Here is a 27067-nt window from a genome sequence, read left to right on the forward strand (position 1 = left end):
TTGTTTCCTGTGGTCACCCATTAACCCCTGTTACCTCTAGTGTAAATCCTTCCGTGTCTCTTTTTAAATCCTATAAACGGTAGTTCACTTATATAATATTATAAAATAGTTGTGTCCATTAGTGATTGACTCTTTTTTCATGTTTCTTAATATTTTCATTGGCCTTTAAATTCTAGACTAGTATCTATTTTTTGTCAGAATAAAAAATATGTCATTTGCAATGTCTCCTTGCTTTGCTTGGGCCCCTCAAGGAGTTGCTGTTGGTCGGATTCTTTATAGAAATGCGTCTTCATCCCTCTTCACTCTCAGACTCTTCTTTCTTCTTCATGCTTATCTTTTTAACTCTCGTGTGGCAGATCTAGATATCTTTATTGCTTCTTTTGTTGCAGATTCATTAGACTTCCTGGTTTACTGGCTAATACCTTGTGCGTGGATGGGGCTGGGACCTGGAGTGCATATGTTCCTGTGAGTGTGTAGACTTGTGATGCAGGTCTCTGTGCATGTGTGTGTTTGTAGGCCAGAGGTGGATGTCCTGTGGCCTTCTTGCTGTCTCTTCATGTTCTTGAGAGTCCTGTAATGCCCTTTCGTAGGTAATATTTTGTATCAGTTCTGAAACTTTTCAGCCACTGTCTGTTAATGAGTACTTTGTCAATCTTACTGCTTTGGGAGCTTCGATTGGATACATGTAGAACCTCTCCTCTTTCTATCTTCTGTTATTTTTCTTTCTCTGTGTTATATTTGTGATGCTGTTCTCTGAAGAGCTATAGTCTTTTTTCTTTGTGTTTAGTTTCTATTTAACACGCTTATTTAAATCTTTAACTTCAGTATATATGCGTATTTTGCTTGCTTTGTTTTTGAGACAGGGTCTCGTGTAGCTCAGGCTGGCCTTGTACTCCTGCTCTTCCTGCCTCTGCTTTCCAGCTGTGGGCATTCCACGTGTTACTTCCCATGTTATTGGGTTCTTCTCTGCTGCCTAGATTTGGTCCAGGCCTTCCTCTCTGTGTACTGTACTTTTTCTAAGGAATGTCCTCTCTTCTCACTGATGTAAATGCCACCTTAGTATTGATAGCTCCAGTTTATCTTTGTGGGTCCTTCTTCTCTGAGCACCCTTGAGGTAAGAAGTCAGCTATGTCCTCCGTAGTTGCAACACAGAGTTCTCAGGATTCACGTGCTTGTTGGGGCCTTGCTGTTGCCTGCCCGGCCTCTCCTCTTTTCTTCTGAGAAAATAGCATCAGTGTGTATCTCAGTGCTAAAGCTAAACCAGAGTTGGCAAAACCACTTCGCTTTTTTAGTCCTTGTACCATAACCAAATTATTTGATTTAAAATCCAGCTATGCCTCCGGGGACCACTGTCTTCTGCAGCTATTCTGTACCACGCCACCTGTCTCCTGAGTGTTCAAGTCCTCCATTTTTTTCAGGCCATTGCATTCTCATCAAAACTGCAAGGGACCTTCTTAGAATGTAAAAGCCACACCACCTTTTCTTGAAACACTCAGTGGCAGGGCCAGTCTTTCTTTGTCTGCAGTTTAACCCATGCCATTCTCCAGAGCTCAGTTTCACCTGTGCCATTTTCTGCAGCTCAGTGCGTGCAACCTGGGAGAGATTTCTTAGTGTTTTCCACGGTGGACTTTTGTGCCTTCTCCAGATAGTTCAGCCTTCTGCACGGACTATTCTTTCCTGTGTCATACCCCACCACCTCATGTAGAAAATGCTCCAGTTGCTCTTGAAAGGACACTTTGCCTTTTGTTTTATAGGACTGGTTTATCATACTTTGAATTGCTTGTGTATGTGGTGATTTTCTGGTTTTTAGCTGCTGAAATACAAGCTCTGTGAAAGCGAGTATGTCTCTTCCTGTCTGAACCTGAGACCTGAGTGGCTAGAAGAAGAAGAAAGAAGAGAAGGGAGAGCAAGGAAAGAGCTTGGCTTAAGGGTGTTAATAATAAAGCTGGGACTGAACTTTAGTCTCTGAATTCTTAGTTGTCTACTTTTTAGATAATAATTGTTAATTTCTAAAATAAAAATTTTTGTCCATGTGTGGTGATGTGCCCTTCTAATCCCCAGCACTTGGGAGGTAGAATCAGGAGAGTAAGAAATTTAAAGCTGGTATTAATCGTCTAGCAAATTCAAGGCCAGCCTGAGCTACCTGAAGACCCTGTTTTGGAAGACCACAATAAATAAAATATAACTTTCTTAGAGAATTTAGCTTGAGTTATTATTTTTCTTAGAGAACTTAAACAGCAAATCCCATCAGTCCCCAAATGCAGGAATGCTCTTCATGTGACAATTTCATGAAGGTCCAGGTTTGTATGTTTCAAAAATTACAGAGTAATATCATAGACTGAACATATAAACCTAACTTACATGCTTCAGAAATTGCTTACAGATACTGTCTAAGGCTTACATTAAGAATCATTTGGGAAAGACTTCAAAAGTATGTTTCAAATATTAATGCTTTTTCTTCAGATTTCCCATTTAGGAAATGAAAAATGCATAGTTTAATTATAGGGAAGCTTCTCTATTCCCATATTAACTTTGGCTTTATTTTCTCACAGGAACCTCATGGATGGGTTGTGGACTTGGTAAATAAGGTATATACTTTTATTAATTTGGCTTTGAGATACCATTCCTATTTCAAGTGTGACTTCTGGTAGTTGGGAATTTTAAACAACACCTGTGGAGAATAGTCAAGTATTAGTTATTTTTCTGCCACTGTGATGAAATACCATGACCAAAGCAGTGTAAAGAAGAGTTGATTTTGTTTCACAGCTCCGGGAGTGAAGAACTTAAGGCTTGGAAGGCTTGGCAGCAGGGGCCAGGAGCAGGAAGCTGGCTGATCACATCTTATGCACACACACAAGCCAGAGAGCAAGAAAGGGAAGAGGCTGTAAACCCTCAAGCCTGCTCCCAGTGGTAGTCTTCTTCCAGCAAGGCTGAACCTCCTAAAGGTTCCATAGCCTCCCGAACAGTGCCACCAACTGGAAACCAAGTGTTCAAATACATGAGCTCATGGGGACATTTCTCATTCAAACCACCCCAAATACAAATGTTTAATTGAGGAGAAATGTACAGTTCCTTCTCTGTTTGTGTATGTGATATATACAACTGAACATCAAGTTTTGGGTTAGCATATCATCTTTTGCAGTTCCAAGATCAATCCCACAGAGCACAGTGGCAAAATAAAATGTTAGCTGTAGTTCTTTGCTTAAATATTACTGTGGAGTGTTTAAGAATGAATTCATGCCTGCTCTCTTTTCAGTTTGGAGAATTAGGTGGATTTGCAGCAATCCAAGCCAAACTTCACTCAGAAGATATAGAACTTGGGGTGAGTTAAACCACTCATTGTGCTCGGGGTGCAGGCAACTTTATTTGGGTTGATATGCAAATAGGAAACGAGATCTGAATACTTGGAGTTAAACGTTAAAAAGGGCTACGGGGAAGCCCAGTCATTATACTGCTTGTTGTGCAAGCATAGGAACCGGAGTTTGATCCCAGCACCCGCATAAATGACCAGGTGTGGTACACATGCTTATACTAACAGCACTGGGACATGCTACTTACCACAACTGGATCGATGCAGAATGATGTGCTGAAATACCATCCCTACGTGTTAAAAACCGGGCAGTTGCTGCAGGACAACGACTAATCAGCTCTTTGGAAAAAGGCAGAATGTTAGTCAGGAGAAACTGATGGTGTAGCAATACAGAGGGACCTTTTTACTGCCACAAGCTGGAAAGTGTCCCTGCTTTGAGAGGTGCTTAGGCTGTTGGATTATCATTTGAGCCCTATTGAGTAGATCACGCGTGTTGGAAATGGCCTTTTGACATAAAAAATCATAGAATCTAGTGATTTGAAAAAGACAAGAAAGAAAAAGTCTTCAGAGACAGTTTTGTCTAGCTCATTTGTTTTTCAGGTACTGGCTGTTTAGGTATGGAGTGATGTTAGAAATTATTTTCGTTTCTCAAGCGTTGAAAACATTCAACAACAAAGAGCAAAGCCCCTAGCTTTCTGATCTGCCTGAATGAACATCGGAAAGGCTACACACATAGTATTGAAGGCTTATTCTCTATTGGTATAAAGTTTTGTGGAGTTAAAAGTCCTTCCCCAAATCTTCCCTTAGGTCAGACCATTTTCCAAAATCACTCTTATTAGAAACAGTGACTTGGGTGGGAGGTGGGGTAGGGTGGAGATGTGCATTGAGGAGGTAGTGAGCTCAGCTCTCATTTTCATAATAGCATAATTAAAGCTTCATGATAAGTGCCTGCTTTCTGCCCAATTAATAAGGTGGCTATGTCCCAGAATAAATTTAGGCCATGTGATAAGACGGTTTGAAATCTTTTTTCTTTTTAGGTGGGGAGGGTTCAAGACAGGGTTTCTCTGTGTAGCCTTGGCTGTCCTGGACTCACTTTGTAGACCAGGCTGGCCTCTAACTCACAGAGATCCATCTGCCTCTGCCTCCTGAGTACTGGGATTAAAGGTGTGTGCCACCTCACTTTGCCAAAGTCATATATTTTTTTAACTTGAAAAATACTGGGAAAAATAGTCACACTCTTATTAGTTAAAAAACACGAACACTTAAAAATAAAACTGGATTTTCCTATACATAAACCGTTGTTCCCCTCCCACTCTCCTGTCTGTCTTCTACTTCTCTGTTTCTCTATAAAAAATTGTTGTCAGCTATACACACTAGTACATTTTCACTTACTGTATCACAGACATCTTTCCCAGTTAGTACCATTAATGTGCTAGTGACTCCATGTTACTATGCAAAGGCTGTTTGCCCTGTGATGTACTTGCTTGTTAATTCTTAGTAGTAGTTTTTACTACTTCAGAAAAATGTTTCCTGTATTTATCTTCATGTAGACATGTTTTATTTTTAGTAAGATTTCTGGATTAAAGATTATACATTTTAAAATTATGGTTGACTGCTAAATCACCTTCCCAAAGCTGTACTGCCATTCTGTACTTCTGACCGATAATGCTAAGTGTCTTTTAACCTGTGATTTTCTAGTTGACAAAAATGATATTTTATTACCTAGTTTGTACTGCTCTGCTGTCCTGGGAGCTAGAGCATTTCTCCATGTGATTACTGTCAGCTGGCGTTTCATCTGTAAATGGACTCTTTAGATCTCAAGTTGTACAGCATTAATTTCTAGGGATTCTTTTAATAGTATACATTTTTGTGTGAGTGTACGTGTATCTGTGTGTAAGGGTATGTGGCACGGACGTGGAGATCAGAGGATAGATTGGTAATGGCTCTGTCCTTCCACCATGTTGGTCTTGAGGGTTGAACTCTGGTTGTCAGGTTTGGCAACAGGAACCTTTACTGCTAAGCCACCTTGCCAGCCCTGTTTGTGTGCATGGTGTCAGAAATGACAAAATCCTGCACAATCATATTTTTCTTTAATGGCATAAACGTTTCTCACACTTGCTTAGGGAATATTCTCCCACTTCAAGGTTATAATCTTGTTTCCTTTTATGCTTTTATAATTTTTAAACTTGGCTCTTGATTTATTCAGTTTACTATATATTGTATGACAGGGATCAAATACTTTTCTTTCAAACAAATAATGAGTTGATACAGGACCTTCTTTGAATAATTCTTGTTTACATTGCCATTGGTATTAATTAGCTTTGTCTTATCTCAGAGTGGGTGGTCTGTTCCTGTTCCAGCCATTCCTTCAGTGCTAATGCACCCATCTTCAGTGACCAGCCATGCCACGCCACTGTTGCCGCTGTCATTGTTTTCTAAAACCTTCTGGCTTATTTTGGTATTTTTTACATTTCTGCATGTAATCAACATGTCAGGGGAAAAAAGCCACTGAGGCCATGTTTGGAATGTAGGTCACTGAACAGAGGATTGACATTTTTGTAATTGATATTTCCCACTCAGAAACATGAACACAATGTTGCTTTATTGGGGCTTTCTTTCATGTAGCTTAGTAACTTTTTTTTTTTTTAAATAAGCCTTAACTTTTTTGGGAGGGGTATGTATTTTATTTCTTCCTCAGATATTTTCTTTTCAAAACAAAATGTGTAAATATTCACCATTATCAACTTTAGAGTCATTTCATTCAATCCTTTAGGGGAGTTTTGTTAATATTCTGATTTAAATGTCTATAATTTAAATGGTTTTTACATTTTTCTCAGATTTGTGAAAAGGGATTTGCTTAATTTTAAAATATTTCTCTGTTCTCTTCCCTGTCTCCTCCCAGGCCGTGTCGGCACTGATACAGCCCTTAGGGGTGTGCGCAGAGTACCTGAATTCCTCCGTGGTGCAGGTATGGGGAAGCTGTTTCACACCACTGTCCGGGGCAGCCCAAATACTAACTTTTGTTATTAGGTTGCTCAGAAAATCAAAATAGCTGGCATTTTAGTGAAAATAGTGTCAGAAAATAACCTTCAAGAGTAGGGAGACCTAACAGTTGTTGTTTTTTTTAAGTTTGATTTTTTTATCAAATATAATTTTCTAATGTTGTTATCTTTTTTTAAAAAAGGAACATATATCCCTGTCTTCTTCACAGCGTTGGTTCAGGGTCTGTTGCCATATGGGTTCTACTAGATCAGCTTTTTCCGTCAGTCAGGCATGCTTCCTGCCAAGTCCTTCTCTCTTCAGAATAATAGCTTAACAACATATCACATCTGACTTCCTTCCTTTGCAGAATTGTAATTCATCATGTCATAAAGTAGAAAAGCTGTGAGTGTTCCAGTTTGTGTGTGTGCGTGCAGGTGCATAGGCACTGTGCCTCTGGAGGTCAAGGATCCAGGATCCTTCTGTCTCATGGTACTGGGGTTGCAGGCATACACTTGCCATTTTAAGAAGAGGGTGAGGAGCTCCTGCACTCAGAGGATCTGAACTCAGGTCCTTATAATTCTACAGTAAGCCCTTTACTCACTGAAGCATCTTCCTAGTCCCTGGAGCATTCGTTTTCTCATGCGGAAGGCCTATTATATGTTCTTGTTTCTCTTTGTTTCAGTTAGTAAGTTATCAAACAAAATGTCTCTTCAGAATATGTGAAAGTTTTCATAGATTATTGAAATTGCATCTAGCATAATGTCCCTTGGGAACCTTATTTCTGTACAGTTCTTTTCTTGCCAGTACACCAAACTGCTGGGGAGAGTTTAACTGCAGAGTGAATTATTATTATTATTTTAGTACATACAAGAAATTTCTACCATTTCTAAATGTTAAGTGCTTTCTTTAAACATCAAAGTAATATGTAAATATTAAGAAAAAAAGGTAGAAATTAGATATTTTCTTAATTCTATATCTTAAGTTCTTTAGAAACATCTAGTGATGTCAGCTTATTAAGGATATCAATATAAATTTTCTGTTATGCTTTAATTTTCAAGATGGGATCTTATGTAATCTAGGCTAGCCTCAAACTTCCATGTAGCCAAAGCGACCTTGAACTTCTGAATCCTATCACTCCACCTCCTGAGTGATAGGATTGCAGGCGTGCACCACCACAGGAGGTTTACTCAGTGCTGTGCTCAGACCTCGCGCCTCATGCTTACTTGGCCAGCACTCTGCCAACTGAGCTACATCCCAGTCCTAACCAGTAATTTGTAGCGAAAAGACAAAGTCATTTGAGTTTGAAAGATTATAACTAATAACAATTTAATTAGCTTCTATGAATCAAGGTGAGGCTTAGATTTTTAAGTGTATGTATTTCGTGGAAAAAATTTTCCATAAGTACTCTAAGTGCTAATTAGTTGAGTCCTTCAGAAGTTGTAGATTGTGTCTACACGGACATGTATGATAGAGTACAGTTAGAAAGCCTGGAAACTGGAGGAGTGTGAGATACAACTGCTGCGGCCGTTAGTTCCGCTGCCCTGTCTGAACCTGCAGTCAGGCCCGATGTGTACTCTACGGTACATGTTAGCTGGCACAAACTGTCTCCATGACTTGCTCCGTGGTGTGACTTCAGAAGATTGTGCTCCTGTTCTCCCTTCTGCAGGTTGGTGACAGTAGGCACCTGTCCCAGGGTTGTAGTGAGGATTAAGGGACCTGGCACATGCTGACAAGAATACTGACTCACTTTGTAATCACAGCTCACAGCTCTTCCTTCACTCTCTCTGGACTATTGTCTCGTCTGACATTATTTCTCATTCACTGGTCATATATTACTACATCTGACGGCCAAATACAATTTTTTAATCTAATTTTTAAAAAATTGTCTTATTTCATTGGAAGGATGAGTTTACCCTCGTTAATATATTACTATTTCTCATAACAACTTGAAGTATGTGACTGTGTTCCCACTCTGGAGCAGTGTGTCATGTATCTCTTTCATAATAATAGTTTGTACGAAGCATGTTTTTGCATAGTTCATGCTTGTATCCATGTTTAAAAATTAAATATAAAACATTAATTTTATTTTAAAAGTATCATGCTAGGACTGGGGGTCAGAGAGAGATTTCTAAGTTAGAGAACAGACTAGTTCGAAGCCAGTCAAGTCTACAGCGTGAGACCCTGTCTCAAACAACAATGAGAAAGGTAGCCGTACCTCTTACTTTTAAAAAGGGCAGTCCATATAGTTTGAGCTGGTCTTCAGGTAACGCTTATAAGATGCACTGACAGGACCTGTGCTCATGTCACAGTGAAAAAGACAGTCACAGAGTCAGGTAGGAGCACTTAGGGTGGTCAGCTAGTAGTGCTGCCATTGGCGGCTAGAATTTCCACCTTTCACTGTCCTTCCTTGGCAAATGGCAGGTAAGGAAGTAGCTACTCTCGCACAGGCTCAGGAGTGCTTTTAACTAGTGTCTCATGTCTGCAGCCTATGCTGGACCCAGTTATCCTCACCACAATCCAGGATGTGCGGAGTGTGGAGGAGAAAGACCTCAAAGACAAGGTAATGACTCCCTAGCCAGGAAGAGCCCAGTGCTGTTTAGCCCGTAGCAAAGCCAGACCTCGGCAAATTCCTCTTGATATGCTGTTCACATCAAATTAAAGTTTCCTGCTGTTCCCCTTCCCACCCACCCTCCTTAAAAGACTACTTTCAAAACAACTGAGAATAGTGTTATCTCAATGAATAGAACAAATACTCAGGAGTGGTTATCTATTTCAGAGTTTTTCTAACCTGATTTTGATGGTATGACAATCAGACCTGATTAGAATAATACTGTATTTTTAAGTGTATCTTAAGTTTTAACACTGATGAAGACTTTTCCTCCTACAACGATGCCTTTTCCTTTATTTGCTCCTCACTAATTAGCTTAACCTTTGCTTAGGAGCAAATGTAATTGATTGGCCATGTAAAATATGAGCTGTTTCCTGGCCATTGATATGTGTGTCATGAGAATTAGTATCAGGATGTTTTTACAGTTTTTGTTTGTTTTTCTGTCTTTATTAAATGAAAGAGATTGGTTAGCATCCCTGAGCTCTTGTCTGCCATTAAGCTACTTTGCATGCGCTTCCAACCGGAGCTGGTGACAATTGTGGATGACCTTCGCCTTGACATCTTGCTGCGCATGCTGAAATCACCACATTTTAGTGCTAAAATGAATTCCCTCAAAGAAGTAAGTTTGCACTTGACTCAGACATGTTTTTTTAATATAAAGATGTTGGGAAAAAAAAGCATAAATTCTCTTGACTACGTAAGACAGATAACAGTGGTACTATATGTGTACTGTTTGTTAGTGAAAGGTCATGTTGATACTGTTTTCAAGATTTACTCTCTGAAAACGTTTTTTTGTGAAACTTCCTACACTGTCATCCTTAGACATTTACTAAGGGACAGTTCTTTTTATTGTAGATATAACTTTATCTTCTAGCTAATGTTAGCACAAAAACGACGTGACTGCCATAATAGTCTGAGCCTAAGCAATATGCTAGACATCCTTTTCCTCTGCTTCCTAAAGTCCGCACAAACAATGTCGTTAGATTCAGTGGATGGCAGATTCCAGTAATTTTTCCTTTGTCAAATCGGCTCATTCTGGTTCTTTTTAAGTCAGGAGAAGAATTTATTGAGAAGGACTAAGTTATTTCACATACATGAAGGTTTGAATAACTAGATCATGAACATGGGCAAAGACATGTGTGAACAAGTACAGTTTGGCCTGGCCAGTGGCAGGGCTCTGCCTTGGTCTTACTTTCACATTCTGGGCATCTGTCCTGTGGCCATGGAGAGTTCACTTCCTGTTAGCGGAGAGGGCCTGCCTCTCTCTGCTCTCAGGTATAGAATGTGGAGGACAAGTTGTAGTTGCAGTTTGGGTTAGAGCCTTATCATTAAGCCAGTCACAGGTAGTCTTAAGGAGTAAAAAGAGCTCTAAAAATGATTCCATTTTCTTTTTAAGAAGATACCACAATTAATACTGTTAACTTTAAAGAAGTAAGATGGTTTTGAAATATTTTGCTTAATTATTACACTGCACTACAATCTATAAAATATTTATACATATGTGAGAGAAGATTTTGATTATGCATATTTGATTCAGTCATGCTAATATTGTCATTTTAGGTAACCAAACTAATAGAAGATAGTACCTTATCCAAGTCTGTGAAGAATGCTATAGATACAGACAGATTACTAGACTGGCTAGTTGAAAACTCAGTTCTGTCAATTGCACTGGAAGGTAAGTTGATTTCAAAAAGTAAAAAGTAAAAATTGATATGTAAATTATTTTTGTTTTAAAAAGGTACAAAAATACTGTTTCTTTTTATTAGCCTTTAGATAATCTTAGGAAGTATTGCTTTAAATTGATAGAGTCATTACTCATTGCATCTGGTCCTCCATCTGATGTTTCCTCCACTAGGCAACATAGACCAAGCGCAATACTGTGATCGCATAAAGGGAATTATTGAACTCCTGGGAAGTAAATTGTCACTAGATGAACTCACTAAAATTTGGAAGATACAGGTAAGTTTAGCGGAATTATTTTTGTGTTTTTCTGATATGCTTGGACTCTAGGACAGGGAGTAGGGTGGTGAGGAGAGTGGAAACGGGACCTCATCTGGTTTAGAGGAGCTTACCCAGTCTGTTTACGGTTGACTTAACATTGTGTGTATATGGGGTTGGAGACTTGGGGACTTTTTTTAGTGCCCAGCAAACACAAGGCCCTGGATTCCACTTTCAGTTCCAGGAAAAAAATAAACTACATACATAAAATGAATGTCGTACTCACAAGACATTTCAGACTTTCGTCTCGTCTTCTTCAGTTAAAAAGTTGAAGTCTTGTGGACAGCTGTGTGTCAGCGTATGCAGAGCTAGCACTAGGTATACTTCTGTTTATCACTGCAGTTATTCTTCCTTGTGTTGTTAATTTTCATTATATTTTTTTCCTGTTTAGTCTAACAAATGAGGATGATAGTAACAGCGGGATTTTAGATTTCAGTTTACAGCTCATCACTATGACAGATTCAAACATGTCCTCTCTTTTCTGTTTGCTTTGCATCTGCCACTGTCTTTTTTTTATATTCTGGCCTTTTTTTTTTAGACAAAGTTTCACTCTATGTTTCCTGCTGGACTTACATTTGCAATTCTGTGCCTTAGTTTCCTTAGTGTTGGGATTATAGCTGTGGTCCATTGTTCACAGGTGGTATTCCTTCTGAAATTTCCTGTTAACTTACTCTTTTCTACTTTGTTTTTTTCCCCTCAAGCCTTAATCTTTTCTCGTTACAGAAACATCCATTAGTCAGTTTAACCCACTCCTGTGGCTTTAATTGCCTTGTGCGTTGCCGACTCTGAGTCCTTCCTGTAGTGTTGACAAAGCAGTGCGGCACCTGTGCCTCACCTTCATGTGTACAGCTGACCGGACTCTCCAGCTCGGACTGCTGGGTCACAGTAGAGCCTGGTGCTCCCCTTAGCTGCGTCCATTTAATCTCTGTAGCGAAGTCTGGTCAGAAACACACTGCGCTAGGCATTTCAGGCATGTGGACATGACCTGGGAATTGTTTACAGAGCAGGCATGCATGTGCAAAGGCACAGGTACAGACAGAACACACACACTCATTAGGAATCTTTAAAAAATTTAAAATAAAGCAAGAACAAAAAAGGTATTGCTAAGATGGAAGAACGCTGAGAGGAATAGGTAGAAAACCGGCATTCCACCCAAGGGGAGGGATTCTCTTAGGGATTCATTCCTTCATTACAGGTGCTTAAACTGCAAAGAGCCCCTGCTGCCTCAGCAGCCCTACATTGGCTCTCTGAGTCTGAGGCCAACCACTCCTCCCTCCTGCCTTCTCCTTGCCCAGCACGCTGCTCCCTGACAGGACTTGCCCACAGGACTGTGGGAGAGCAATTAGCTGCTTCCCCTCCCAGCAGTACAGAGAAGACTCCAAACTAGGCGGGATTAAAGAAAAGCTGTCCTAGGTGCCTAGACTTTACTTCCCGTATCTTGACCTTGGTGGAATACCCTCATCCTACATTTAGTGAACAACTGCATATTATGGAGAAAATTAGCTGAATCTACAAATATTCCCCTGCTTTCTAAGTTTCTATTCTGGGCCAGTCATCCATGGTAGGGTCTGTAGCTCTCTTGCAGAGACTTCCTGCCCATAGAGTTTGAATTTTTGTTGAAAGTGTTTTATTCTCTTCCTAAAATAAATATTAGATAGACAGAGCTCTTGATTTGTGCTTTTTCACATGTAAGAGACTTCGTGCTGCCGGGAGTTGGAGTGCAGTTAGCTGACGTTAGTAATAGTTGCAGCATGTAACCCTGCCAGCGTTGTCCTGTAGACTGCAGCCGCTTGGGTAAGTTCCTGGAAGAAGACTTAGCTTTGCCAAGTCCCAGGACTTATCTTTCTCCTGGTGTCTCCTTTTTTCTAGTCAGGACAGTCATCCACAGTCATAGAGAACATTCACACTATTGTGGCTGCAGCAGCTGTGAAGTTTAATGCAGATCAGCTTAATCATTTGTTTGTTCTCATTCAGAAGGTAAGACGTAAACTCTTTGACCCATACTCTTTATTAACCTTTTTTAGTTCAGACCTATTTTTTGCTAATTACACGAGCTTGACCTTGACCGCACTCTGCACCTTTTCTCTTGTGCAGAGCTGGGAGACTGAGAGTGACAGAGTGAGACAGAAGCTGCTGAGCCTGATTGGACGGATAGGCCGGGAAGCTCGATTTGAGGCCACTTCTGCAAAGGCAGGAAAAGCAAATGGACTTTTCTAGCTACAGATGCTTAAAATGGTCTTATGTGCTTGTGGGATGGCTTATCATAGCAGTGTCATTGCAGGTGTTAGATGTACTCTGGGAACTGGCTCACCTTCCAACCTTGCCCAGTAGCCTTATTCAGCAAGCCTTGGAGGAGCACCTGACAATCCTTAGCGATGCCTATGCCGTGAAGGAAGCAATCAAGAGGAACTACATCATTAAATGCATAGAAGACATTAAAAGGGTTGGTTTTGGCTTTACTCTAATTTTGTTAGCAGAACAATATATTGTTTTGAGTGCTTAGAGCCAAGAAAATTTCCTCTCTGTTATGTAAATTAAGTGCAGTGTCCTATTTGGAAACTTTTACCTTACAGTCCAAATTTGGTAGCTTTAGGTTTTGTTTTTACCAAAATGCTCATATCTCTCTTAAAATGAATTTTCAGCCTGGAGAATGGTCGGGTTTGGAAAAAAACAAGAAAGATGGATTTAAGGTAAGTATTTGCCTATGGAACCAATTAAGGTGTTCTCATTTTATAACTACTATTAATTGCATCATACTTTTAAAATATTTTAGCATTTATTAGACTAATATTAATATACAGATGTGAGCTTTATGAACTAAGCTTTATTTAGAAGTTAGTGCTTATTTACCCTTGAGGGGAAACAAATTAGAGTTCCATTGAAAAAGTAAGTTTTACAATTTTTATGAAATTGTATGACTTTCAGCTTCATTTTCCTTTTAAATTAGATCTAAAGTATATAGAATTTTTAAAGCACAGTGAGTTCTAAATAAATCTGTCCCATTTTTCTCCTGTAAGGGAAAGTGAGTATTTGTGAGTGAAAGATGAAACAGGGGAAGGTTCATGCGATGCGGGCATGCAGGAACTGTTGGGTGTCTGGTGCACCTGCATGTGCCATGCTTGCCTTCTCACTGCAGCCGTGGGCAGCCACAGGTGCACCAGGTGGGCCTAAACTCAAAGCTCGGTCAGGAGAGCAAACACAGAGTTTTTCTGGTAAAAAACAGATAGAGGCTTAGTGTTTCAGCCAGACCTCTCCGTGGTTTCTTCAAAGAAGCTGGAATACTGCTGGCTTTCTCCTGTATATCCACAGACACATAGTAGATCTTGCTAACAAGCTTTGGTGACTTGCTGGGCTTTTGTGCACTTCACTTTATCTGGCTGTAAAGTTTAGTTGGGGGTATAAGAATGTGGTGTTTTATATTACTGACACTGAACTTTGATCAGTGGAATTTTCTGCATAAGATCTAGCTTTAGTGTTTTTAAAAAGCATTTACAAACTGGAGCTAGTAATGCTGGGGTTAAAAGGAGTGATGAATAAAACAACCGTGCTTGCTTTCTACTCAGGTGGAACTTAAGTTTTCCAGGTCCCTTGGCTCAGTGACTCAGATAATTCAGCAGTCTCTCTTCTTATGATTGAATAATTTTCATTCAGTTATTGAAATAAGTATTCCTCAATAGTAAAAGAAAAGAGGCCTCCAGGAAAATGCTCTTTTTTCTTCTAGGCAACAGACATTTTTTTTTCTTTATAGATATGCAATTCGAAGCTGAAGGGACGTTTCCTTTCCTCCAGAGAAATGGCTTTTAACTCCAGAGACTCCTTTGGGCCTTTGTTCCTCCTGTGTCACAGCTGAGGCTTCATGTAGCTTTCCTACTCAGTTGCATCATTGTGTCTGTATTGCTTCTCTTTGCAGTCACTTCATTCGTGTCTGTTGCTGTAAAACAAAACAGCAACAACCAAAAGGAACTGTCTGGTCATTTTGTGAGATTCAAAAGGAATACTCTTCCTTTTTATTCCCTGCTGCCCCCAGAAAGGAAATCCTAGTGCACTGTTGCTCTTTCCAAGTAACAATAGCTTGCATTTTATATAGTAGCACTTGCCAGTTTGCTGAGTGCTTCACAGATACTCAAAGCACACATTGCTGAAGGGGGGCAGTGGGAAGATCAAAGCCACCTGGCAGGGGAGTGAAGTATTTTCTGCCACTAAAGGTGTTTTTCTATGCTATGCCCTTTCCTGCCAGGCAGCAAGGTGGGCTGACTGGGGATTATGTCTCCCTGCCAGGCTACACAGAAACTAAGCGAAGGGTAAGACAAGATCACCCACCTCTTACTCCCCTCCTGCCCTGAGCTACCTCTTCTCCCCCAACTGATTCCCTCCCTGCTGCTTTTGACACTCCAAGTTCCCAAGTTCCACTGTCATGTTCAGAAACTCTTGACCTTTATTTCCATAGGCTCTGCTGAGGCACCGTCAGCTCCCTTGGTCCTCTTTCCTTCCTTTGCTTCGTTTATACCCTCCACTGTCCACCCCCAACCCTTTGTCTCTTACTTCACTTCTTATTTCCTTCAGTTAAAAATTTAAATGTTCTCATTTAAAAAATAAGTACTAAACAAACAAACAAACAAAAATCGTATTTATTCTAGTAGTGATGTTTGCATATTCTATAGGCTAGCCTTAGGTCTCCTAACAGCACCTGGCAGGCTTCTGGTAAATATTAGTTCCCATCCTCTTCCTTCCTTCCACCTTATGAAGACATATAAATCCGCACTTACATAGGTTGCATATCCCTTGTCTGAAATGCGTGGGACCTACAGTGTTTCCAATTTTGGAGCTTTTTGAATTTTAGAATATTTATATAAACTTTGCTGGTTCGGCATCCCAAATTCAAAATAAGAAAAGTTTTGGACATAATATTAGCATTCAAAAAAGCTTTTCATTTTAGAATTCAGGTTTTTTGGATTCAGAGCAGTTAACCTGTATTTTAGTGAGTGGCTTCTATTTGCCAAAGGATAGAACAGACAGTAAAACTAGCCAGATATCCTCAGTACACATTCTCTCATGGTGGTGCTGCTAGTGGAGGAGAAAAATTTTCTTAAAGACTTTTTTCCTGTACAAAAAAGTTTTACTTTGTTTCTAGATAAAAATCTAAAACTGAAAAAAGCAAGACAGATAAGGAAGTGCGGGGATGTTCAGCCGTAAGAAGAGAGAACTCAAAAGAATACGAATGTTTCTATGGGTATTTAGAAGTAATAACAGAAATCGGAGTGGACTTGGATATAAGTCTCCTAAGGTGTCCATAGAGACATCTTTAGCTGTAAGAAGTCAGTGGCCTTTTTGGACATGTCTAGATTGAGTGCCTGCTTGCTGAGGCCCTGCGTGTGTCATGAGTTTCATAAACAATGAAGGAGAATATAAACCTAGGTTTGCAGGACATCCAGGTTGGACATTGCAGCTTCCTCTAATGTCACTCTTAATTTGAACAGCACACTAAATTCAGTCAAATTATCAAATATATTCAGTTTATTTTCAACCATTTTTAGCAATCAGAGTAATTTTCAGTTTTTCTTGTAACTTCACAATATAATCCCATAGATAACCGCAGCTAACATTGTTTCCTGATTGCTAAACTTCAGAGACTGGATCACCAGCAATTCTTAGATCCCAACTTGTATGATTGTTCTTTTTATTCTCTTGTATAAAGAGTTACATTCAAAGTATAATTTCCACGAGCCATAATTGACCTAATTAACCATGATACTTTCCAGTTTATCTGCTTATTGCTGAAGGGTTTCTGTGTATATTTATTTGCTGTAATTCTCTGGGAAGGTGTCAGTTTAGATCAAGCCTCACAGTTTGGTCATTGTATGTCACAGTCTTGTTAGAGCAATAATCTTCTGGTGAACTCAGAAGTAGGTGGCCTTTAATGCTTATCTCATTTCTCTGATTTGAAGCTGCCAGAGCTTGCAGCCCGCATTTCAGAGTTATGAATTTGTAGAGAAGAAGAACAGAAACTCCCTTTTGGGGTTGGAATTTAGCTCAGTTAGTAGAATGCTTACCTGGCGTGAAGAAGCCCAGAGTTGCATTGCTAGCACCCACAATCTGAGAATGGCGACACGTGTCTGCAACTCCAGCACTTAGTAAATGGAGGCAGGAGAATCAGGCAGTCAAGGTTAGAGTGAGTTTGAAGCCCGCCATGGTACCTGAGACTATGCCCTGACTCCCTGCTCCCATTCCCCCAAGAAAGAAAGAAAGAAAAAAAGTTCATTTTACATTTATCAGCTGTTGTTTAGACTCATGCCAGAGACTAACTCTAAGCTTGCTTCTGGTTTGGTTTGGTTTTTTATCCATTGTATGTAACTTCACCTTAACACATGGATTATCATTACCTGCAATAGTGTTTTTTAGACCACTCAGAAATCTTTGGTATTAGGAGTTGAGTCTGGACCTTGAACATGTAGGCATGTGAGCTGACATTGGCTTACATCCCCAGCAGCCCTTGGGGCATACCGAAGCATGCGGAGATTTGTGTGCTCATCTTCTTTCAGAAAGCGACTTTTTTTTTTTTTTTGAGTGATGAGTAGTACAGGTGGAGCAGTTTCTCGTGAATTAGGGTACAACTTAAGGCAGAGAGATACCCGTGCTGCATGATAGAGCCCTGCATAAGGGAAGGCTCTGCATGCCCGTTTCTGGCTTTGAAATGACTTGAATTGCTTTGACAGTCACAGCAGCCTAGTCGTGCCATGGCTTGGTATAATGTTTCTGATAACATTTAAACAGTGAACTAGTAACCCAAACTGAGGTTTAAAGACCATCCTTGTTTGGTACTACCTATACTAAATAACAGCTCAACCCAGAGCAGGCAGATGAACAGATGCCTTTTGTGTATAGGTAAGTTTGTATATACAAAGACACGGACAGTTATAAAAGCTTACACTTAGTGCTTTAGTGGCTGGTAAGTGTCTTTTGACATAATTGAAGAAGGATCGATTTGAGAAATGTTAAAGGTCATAGAAATGTGTCGTAGAATCCAAGACATACGGTATTTGGTAACTTACCTGGCTCATGTATTTTAGGTGAGGAGGAAGTCTTGTTTGGCAGTTGCTTGCACAAAGTAAACTATAGTAGAAGATGCGTTTCTGTAGACTTCAGTCTATTCTGTCAACAGGGTCTTCATTTTGCAGAACAATTTGATGAAATTACTTAAAGCAAAAATTTTAGCCTTTTAAATAAATACTAAGGCTTTAATGTTTTGGTTAATAATTAATCAGTTGATTGATAGCTTTTAATCTGATATCAGTTTTCATATGATATTTTATAGTTCAAAAGATGCTATTGATTAAAGGCCAGGTCTCTTTAAGGAGAATTGCATGCTTGTCAGGTTTCTTCTGTCTGCAACGCAAAGATTCAGATTATTGTACCAGTTTCAGAAATAATATGTTTGAAGTGCTTTGAAAATAAAGTGTACTCTGAGTAAAATATCCATAATAATTAATGAAAATAATAATTGGATTTGGGCAAGGAAGGGAAGTGCTAGGACTTGAATACAGGACCTCACCCATGTTAAGGACATGTTCTTCCTCTGAGCTACACCAAAGCCCCTTAATAATTAAAGCAGAATTACCTCTTATGAAATTGTCTTCAATAGAAATATAAACAAATTGTATTTTCATTACTTAACTCACTGATAGTATTTCGATCAGGTTATTGATACCATAATCCTATAATTAAAGAAAGCCATATTCTTAGTCCGTTTTCCTTGCTAGCCAGTGCAGTGTTTAGCTTTGCCATCAATTTACTTTATCGAGTCAACATGTCTTAGCATCCCTGCGCTGCTTAATCTATCCTCTGAAGTTGCTAATTCCTTGTCTGTTTTTACTGATGTCCTCCTGTACATTTACTGTCATTTCACATCCACTCCTGTTTGCAGTTCTTGGCCTTAGGAAATTGCATGCAGAATAAGAAGGTGAAGACTGAATTATGATTGCATGGAAATAAGCAATAAATATGTAGTATGAAAAGGAAAATAGTAGAATGTGTAACAATGAAATGATTGACTTGGAAATTTTTTATAGTTAATAAATGACTGCCGTTTAATTCTAAACTTAATTAATGCAACTTCTTTTTAACTCTAGCCGTCTCAACTTAATAATCCACAGTTTGTATGGGTGGTACCAGCTTTGCGTCAGCTCCATGAAATCACTCGTTCATTTATAAAACAAACCTATCAAAAGCAAGACAAGGTAGGAACCAGGTTTATTTTTTATTCTCGTGTTCATCCCTTTTGTAATAATTCTAGTAAGAAGCACGGCTAAGGCTGTTGAATTGGCAGTATCTCCCTGGCTTATGTTTGTTAATGTCACTGATTATCGTTTGGAATATTGAAGTAAACACTACTTGGATGTCGGGGTGGTCTGTCTTTTGATACAGCCTAACTCTTCTTTTGATTGCTTAATTTATGCAGATAAGTTGGCCAGCTTAAAAAATAATGATAGATTAATAATAATAATAATGAAAGATTTCAAACTATTGCGAAAATATTTCTTTTCTAAGGAGATAGGTAGCACTTTCTCGATGTCAGGGATTTGGGGGTGAGATCCAGGAAAGCACAGAAGGGCAGAATCACTTTTCCAAGAGTCATTTCTCTTGTAGATGCAAATATTAGCAATGTGTTTGTTCCCTAGTAAATATCAGGTAGATTTTATTAACTGTCATGGGAAATTTCATGTTTGCTTTTTTTTTTTTTTTTTTAAATCTGGGGCTACGTTCAAAAATAAAACTATGTTAAACCAACAAAATGACTGCGGATTCTCATGCCACCTTCATTTTTGTTGTTTTTGTTAAGAGCATCATTCAAGACCTGAAGAAAAACTTTGAAATAGTCAAATTGGTAACAGGAAGTTTACTAGCTTGTCATCGGCTTGCAGCGGCTGTGGCTGGGCCTGGAGGCTTGACTGGCCTGACACTGGTGGATGGCCGCTACACTTACCGGGAGGTACCAGACGCTGTGTTTGTGTTTTCTGGCTTTCAGCCTTCATTTAACTTTCTTTTGAGCTGTAAAATAATAATAATAATAATAATAATAATAATAATAATAATAATAATAATAATAGCAATAATAATGTAGATTACAACTATAAAAGGGTTCCATGAAGTATCTATGTGAGGAATAGTTTTGAATCTTAACTGTAATTTTATTTTTCTCTCTCTTTTTTTTTTTTCACTAGACTTACTAATTTATGTTTTGCTTGGATATTTGTATGTGTACCACATGTGGGCCTGGTTTCACAGAGGTCAGAAGAAGGCATCAGAGTCTCTGGAACTAGCGTAACAGATGGTTGTGAACCATCACGTGGGTGCTGGGAATTGAACCCAGGTCCTCTGCAGGAGCAATAAGTGCTCTTACCCACTGGGCTGTCTCTCCAGTCCTTAACTGTAATTTCAAATTAAGTTTAGAAAAATGGTATTTGTTAGCAACAAATGCCAACTCTGTAGATCATGCATTTTGTTTCTCAAATCAATTGAATGCTAATATTGTTTTAAATATCTTAGCTGGGTATAATGCCTCACACCTGTAGTCCAGGACTCTGTAGACCAGTGGTTCTCAACTTCCCTAACTCTGCGACCCGTCAACACAGTTGCTCATGTTGTGGTGACCCCAAACATAAAATTATTTTGATGCTACTTCATAACTCTAATTCTGTTACTGTTATGAGTCGTAATGTAAATATCTGATATCTGATATACAGAATATCTGATATGCGACCCTGTAAAAGGGTCTTTCCACTCCCAAAGGAGTCATGACTCACAGGTTGAGAAACTCTGCCATAGACTAAGACAAGCGGGTTTTTGTGAATTCATGGCATGGGCTATAGGTTGAATTCTAGGCTATTCTGGAATTCAGAGGGAAAAACAACAACAACAGAAAACCTACCAGAAATAAAACTTAACTTTACCACTTGTGAGCATGGTAGTTCCTCTTGAAATTCCTGAATTATTGAATTTGACTGACATCTAAAATCTACTGACTTCGTAATAAATTTGAGGTTTCTTCTGCTGCATTGTATTATTGGCTGAAGACCATTTCTCACATTTACTTTTTCATAAATTACATGAAAAGTGTTCTGTGTAAACCTGTTTTGTGAAGTTTTTGTTGTAGTGGGGTGGCGGGGTTTTTGTTTGTTTGTTTGTTTTTGGATGAATGTCTCAAATGGGTTAACTGGTTCAGCATTATTGCTTTTTTTTTTTTTTTTCAGTATTTAGAAGCACATCTGAAATTTCTGGCATTTTTCTTACAAGAAGCTACACTGTATCTTGGGTGGAACCGAGCCAAAGAAATCTGGGAGTGCCTTGTGACTGGCCAGGACGTGTGCGAGTTAGATCGAGAGGTAAGAAGGCACAGGGCTGGAGGTGTAAGACACTACTGATGTGCCGTGCGTGCTGCTCCGTGCTCACGTGGTCTTTGCACTGTGAGTCTTCTGTTTGTGCTATTGCCGTGAACTGTAGTGGCAGAGTAGGAACTGTAAGTACTAGAAAAGAATGTCTTAAAACACATCCATGATATACGTAAATATGTGGGCTCTTTGATCATTTTGATTCAACTCTGGATAAGATACTAAAATCAACAAATGAATACCAGTAAAGAATTGTGGATGTGATTTAGTTTTCTCCTTTCATGTGAAACTAATTTTAAACCACTGCTAACACACTTAGTTCCTGAAAATGATGTTGTATCCCCATAATGAAAACATGAGTCAAGAACAATTACAGCAGAAATAGAAACACTTATTTTGACCTTTGCAGTTGCTAACAGCGAGTCTCGGTCTCCTCATTGTACAGACTAACAGCAGCTACTTCAGAGGCATGTTGAAAGGCCTGAGTCTGGGATAGTGCTTTGCAATGTGCCTGGCATACAGCAGGGCCTAGTTGAATTCTGGTGGGAAGACTTAAGTGTAAAATCCAGTGGAAAGTGTGAGTGCATGTTTTAATCACCAGAAAGATGTAGTAACTGTTTCCACTCGCTTCGGACTTCCAAGCAGTTCAGTTTTGAGTGTCATTTTATCAAGTACAGAAGTGTTAGACGTGCTGAAATTAAGTCTGTCCTGTCCAAGTGTCCATGTGTTTGTGTGCAGTGCATTGTGTGTGGTCTTAGGGCAGTTCTGTCTTATTCCACAGATGTGCTTTGAGTGGTTTACAAAAGGGCAGCACGATCTGGAGAGCGACGTTCAGCAGCAGCTCTTCAAGGAGAAAATTCTGAAATTGGAGTCATATGAAATCACTATGAATGGTAGGGAAAGCTTACAATTATTTCCTTTAGATTTTTTTTAGAATAAGAGACTTCATTCTTAACTTTAATCCTACATCTGAGAAGCAGCGGAACAGTTTGTAATAAATATCCTTGTAAAATTCTTCACATACATATCCACATGGTGTCTTACTGAGTTTTGAAATTAGACAGCATAATAGATTAAATTGCCAGGTTATTTCTCCAGTATTTCCTAATAAATAGGATTCATTAGGTAAAAAGATTTCAGAGTTCATAATGCTTCCTTTCAGTTATTTCTTCTGAGTTATTTTATTGAGATATAGTTCTATAGAACTCCATTGTGCAAATATGCAGTCAGTAACTTTTGGTCTGTACTCGCTTGACTACTTTCTAACATACAGACCTTGTCAACCCGAAGGGGAGTTGGCCACCGCTGTCCCAGCTTCCCTTCCTCTAAACTCTTTCTCTCATGGACTGGCCCAGGCTGAGCATTTGGTAGAAGTGAAATCATACAAAGTACTTGGGACCTTTTGTGCCTGGCTTCTCTGGTTGTGGCTGAAGCTTAATGTTTTCAGGGCACACCCAGGTTGTTGCATGTGTCACTTGAGGAGTATAATATTTCACTGTAGGTTTTGTTAATTCAGCAGTCAGTGAACATCTGTTGCTTCCATTTTGAGTTATAAACATTCACATAGCAGTTATTGTGTTTTCATTTCTTTTGATTATGAATTTTAGAGTCACACTGCCGTGAAATCTTACCTTTGAGGATCTGCTAACCTGTTTTTGTGAAGTGGCTTCACCATTTCATAATCTCACTAGCAATGTATAAGCTTTCCGTTTTCTACATTGTCAGTCCTTACTGTTATCTACCTTTTAAAAGGTGTCCTGGTGGGTGGTAACTTACGTCCTGTAGTTATTACTTGCTTTTTACTGGTAGATGCCCCTGAGCATCTGTTGAGATTGGTTTTGTCTATGTGTATAGGTTCTTCAGAGAAATGTCTGGTCATGCTTTTGGCTGTTTTTTAGTCAGGCTGTCATGTTGTCAGGGCTCTTAGATACTCTGGGCATTAGCTCCTTAGCAGACACACATAGTATGTAAACATTTCTGTTTATGTGTTGTGTCCTTTTCTTGATAATATCCTTTGAAACACAAAAGTTTCAAATTCTGATTAAGCTGTTGTGGGTTGTCGTTGTTGTTTTGGTGTGTCTGTTTTTTTAGGACAGGGTTTCTTTATGTTGCCCTGCCTGATCTGGAACTTGTTACGTACACCAGTCTGGCTGGGACCCACTGAAGTCTGCCTCTGTCTCCCAAGTGCTAGGATTAAAGATGTATGGCTTGGGGCTGGAGAGATGGCTTAACTCCCAGAGGTCCTGAGTTCAATTCCCCGTAACCATATGGTGGCTCACAACCATGACAGATGCCCTCTTCTGTCATGCAAAAGTACATGCATAGAGCACTCAGATTAAAACAAACTAATTAATTAATCTTTTTTTTTTTTTTTTTTTTTTAAAAGGTGTATGGCTTGCTTGTGCTTTTTTAAAGATGTTTTTGGTTTTTTGGGATGGGATCTGGCTGAGCTGCCCAGGCTGGTCTGGAGCTCTGGGACTGCAGGTCTGAACCACCACGCATAGACATTACACTTCAGATGTCTATTTAAGAAACAGTTGCTGGGAGCCTTGGAGCCTTCAGTTCTGCTTCACTTTAGTCTTTTCACCGATCATCTGTGTCTGAGTGCATGGGCTTGACTGGCATTCTATACTTTTAGGTTTCAACTTATTTAAGACTTTTTTTGAAAATGTGAATCTCTGTGATCATCGATTGAAAAGACAAGGAGCTCAGTTGGTATGTACTTCATTCTTAATCTAGATTCTTTTACTTATTTGACATTCAGAAAAAAAAATAATACCTGCCTTCTACAGGAAAGAAAGCATAACATGTTTGTTTAAATAAGGAGGTCTTTTTAGCTGCCGACTTGGGCATTAGTGACAGAGGCTCCCTTGAGGGCACCAGTGGCTTCAGGTCCAATACTGCCTCCCTCCACCAGCCACCTAGGAAGTGTGCGCGTTCCTTATCTCTCATCTGGCAGATCTCTGCACCTCTAGTCTTCAGGTAGATTTCAGGGTGCACCGCTCCAGTGGCTTCCACACAGCAGTTCACACAAACCTGAGAGTGACCAGCTGTTCGTCCTAGGATGTCTGCATCAAGGATTTCAGAGGGCAAGGTGGAAACGGGCTGTGAAGTAGGACAGTGGGGATCCATAGAGTGCTTCTGTTCTCGCGTCCTTAAGACAGAAAAGCCCACTCTGACCTTTTCAAGTCCCTGTTAGTGAGGTCCTGCTCCCTGAAGTGGTCAGACTATTCACAAGCTACCCTAAGTTCTGCATCCTGCTACTTCCAACTGAGCTTTGGGAAGGACTGGATCAGGTTCCCAGAATTAGTAGCCACTTCAGTCTTGATTCTTCTTTTTTTTTTTTTTTTTTTTTTTTTTTGAGGAGAAGTCCACAGAGATGATATGTGTCTCACTTTTCAGTTTCTGGTTGGCTAGCTTCCCTGGGTAGTTGTCTGCCGTGTGTCAGGACTATCTGGAGAAACATCTCTGTACTGTTCTGATGGCCACGGGGGGTACCTGTTGTCTCTGTGGTTGGTTTTCGTGTGAGAGGACTAAATCAGTATAGTCGTGGTTTCTGACATAGAAACCATTTTGTCAAAGGTTCCGAGTCAGTAATGTTACATAAAGTAATTGCCTGTGACTTTGTAATACTAGTGTACAATTCAATTTAATTATATGTATATATTTTTTTAATTTACACAGTATGTAGAAAAGCTGGAATTGATAGGAATGGATTTCATTTGGAAAATAGCCATGGAATCACCTGATGAAGAAATTGCTAATGAAGCTATTCAGTTAATCATAAATTACAGTTACATTAATCTAAATCCTAGGTTAAAGAAGGTGAGTGTCCAAGGAAAAATTTTACTCAGATACAAAAATGTAAAAAATTATGTATTTTGTTATTGGTAAGTTGTGATCCTTGTGCATCCCAGTTTGACTTATTTTGGTACTTTGTCTTGACTAATGTTTTCAGTTAAATGCCAACATCTTAATTTTAATTTTCATATACTTCCTACTTTCAGGACTCAGTATCTTTACATAAGAAATTCATTGCTGATTGCTATACAAGACTAGAAGTGAGTAAAGTTTATTTACTTATCTCTTAAATGAGTTTTTCCCCTTTGATAAGTTTATATTTTAAGATAATGTGGAATGCTCGTATCTGTGGCCAGGTAGTATTGGAGAATTGATCAAAAGTACCATGTCATGCCATTCTCCTCAGATGTTAATAAGTTAATATTCCTCACAGCAAACATGTGCCATTCTTTAGACAATATTCCCCAGATTGTGACTTCCATACAAATATGTCATCATAAAAACAAAACACTCAGATATTCAAGTTCTTCTCCATGAAGTACAATATGAGTAGATACTAATATACCTCAGCTAGCTCTTTGGAATCTTTTTGTTATTGAGTGTGTGTGTGTGTGTGTGTGTGTGTGTGTGCATGTGGAATCGGTTCTCTCTGTACATGGGTTCCAGGGAGTCAACTCGGGTCCTCATACCTTCTCAGCAAAGACTTTACCTCCCGAGCCATCTCATAGCCCTCAACCAGCTCTTATTTTGCCTCCCATGGGTTATTTGGTGGAGATGTTGATTGTCAGAACCGCAAAGAGTCTTGTTGGCACCTAGTGGTTAGAGGCCACGGGTCGTGTTCAGCACCTGCAGTGTCCAGGCCAGGCTGAGAGATGCAGCTATGGAGTGATTATTCTGTACCTTACAGGCAGCCAGTTCAGCACTTGGTGGCCCCACTCTGACACACGCTGTGACCCGAGCCACCAAAATGCTCACAGCAACCGCCATGCCGACCGTGGCGACGTCGGTTCAGTCTCCGTACAGGTAGGTGGCTCCGACCGGGCAGACAAGCCCAGCACAAGAGTGCACTTAAAAATGTTTATGCTGCGCCCTCCCCGCCATCCTCTCACTGCGGCTCTCCTACTGCGTCCGAGCTCCTGCAGGCTGTTTATCCTGCGGAATTGCATGTTTCCCAACGCCCACCGTAGTCAGTGGCCTACAGATCTGCAGGTCATCACCAGGGTCATCCACGTACTGCTTCTTCCTGCCCGTCTGCCTTATGGGTACATTCTTGTGTTTGTACTTTATGTTCTGCTACTTTGATTATGTGTAATTGGCTATCCTACTCTTTCAGATTTAATAAAGATATATTCATTGTGGAAAGATTCTTTTTCAAGTTTGAAAAATATTCTGATGAAGGTTTTTTTTCTTAAGTAGTCAAACTCAGGGCATTAATGGTAGAAAGAAAAGAAGTGGAAAATGCTGGTTAGAATTATGCACTATAATATAATCATAGCCCCCTAAAATAGTCACCTAGAAGAGCTTTTTCATCATATAATATCTGTGTGACAACCTTGAATTGACACACTGCTGCTTAGAGTTTTAAAATGTTAGTACAGTGAAATCTGAGTACAGTGCTTGTCGTGGTTCTTTGAAATAGTCAGGAGAAGCACTGACTGTTTATTAGCCTTAAGGTAGCTAAGTGCTTCCATGGATGTAGTGAGCACTTCATTGCTCTTAAGCAGCCTGAAGTTACTGGTGCTCAGGAAACCTTGGTGAGAGAAGAGCTTGTGCTGAGTGTCACTCTGCTGCCCTCTACTGGTAGTTACTTGTACTGTCCTTTTCTACTGGCACAATTGTGTATAATTTTACTTGTTGAAGTATTACTGTTTTCCCTCCTCCAAGCCTTCCTTAAGAAAGGGAATCAAGACAGTGTCCTTCCCCAAATTCTTTTTTATGATTTATTCTTTTTTAATGTGCCTTGGTGTTTTGCCCGCATGTATG

At 39.6% G+C, this 27067-nt stretch overlaps 1 protein-coding gene across 4 annotated transcripts in view; it reads left to right on the top strand.

The window, feature by feature from the left end:
- Usp24 (ubiquitin specific peptidase 24) overlaps positions 1-27067 on the top strand; it is a 139695-nt gene that overhangs the window by 44904 nt on the left and 67724 nt on the right. For 3 of the 4 annotated variants that reach the window (XM_055628946.1, XM_055628943.1, XM_055628944.1), the window contains exons 6-24: positions 2553-2588; positions 3257-3322; positions 6213-6278; positions 8778-8852; positions 9361-9519; positions 10461-10575; positions 10756-10859; positions 12768-12875; positions 12993-13088; positions 13180-13341; positions 13541-13588; positions 19025-19132; positions 19735-19884; positions 21146-21277; positions 22065-22176; positions 23922-23998; positions 24968-25108; positions 25291-25344; positions 25992-26107. In XM_055628946.1, the coding sequence (XP_055484921.1) occupies positions 2553-2588; positions 3257-3322; positions 6213-6278; positions 8778-8852; positions 9361-9519; positions 10461-10575; positions 10756-10859; positions 12768-12875; positions 12993-13088; positions 13180-13341; positions 13541-13588; positions 19025-19132; positions 19735-19884; positions 21146-21277; positions 22065-22176; positions 23922-23998; positions 24968-25108; positions 25291-25344; positions 25992-26107 (1925 nt within the window). The remainder of the gene's footprint in view (positions 1-2552; positions 2589-3256; positions 3323-6212; positions 6279-8777; positions 8853-9360; positions 9520-10460; positions 10576-10755; positions 10860-12767; positions 12876-12992; positions 13089-13179; positions 13342-13540; positions 13589-19024; positions 19133-19734; positions 19885-21145; positions 21278-22064; positions 22177-23921; positions 23999-24967; positions 25109-25290; positions 25345-25991; positions 26108-27067) is intronic. The other variant, XM_055628945.1, reaches the window with a different exon arrangement.

Source organism: Psammomys obesus, unplaced genomic scaffold, assembly GCF_907164565.1.
Source record: "Psammomys obesus unplaced genomic scaffold, mPsaObe1.curated_primary_1811, whole genome shotgun sequence".
Taxonomy (NCBI): Eukaryota; Metazoa; Chordata; class Mammalia; order Rodentia; family Muridae; genus Psammomys; species Psammomys obesus.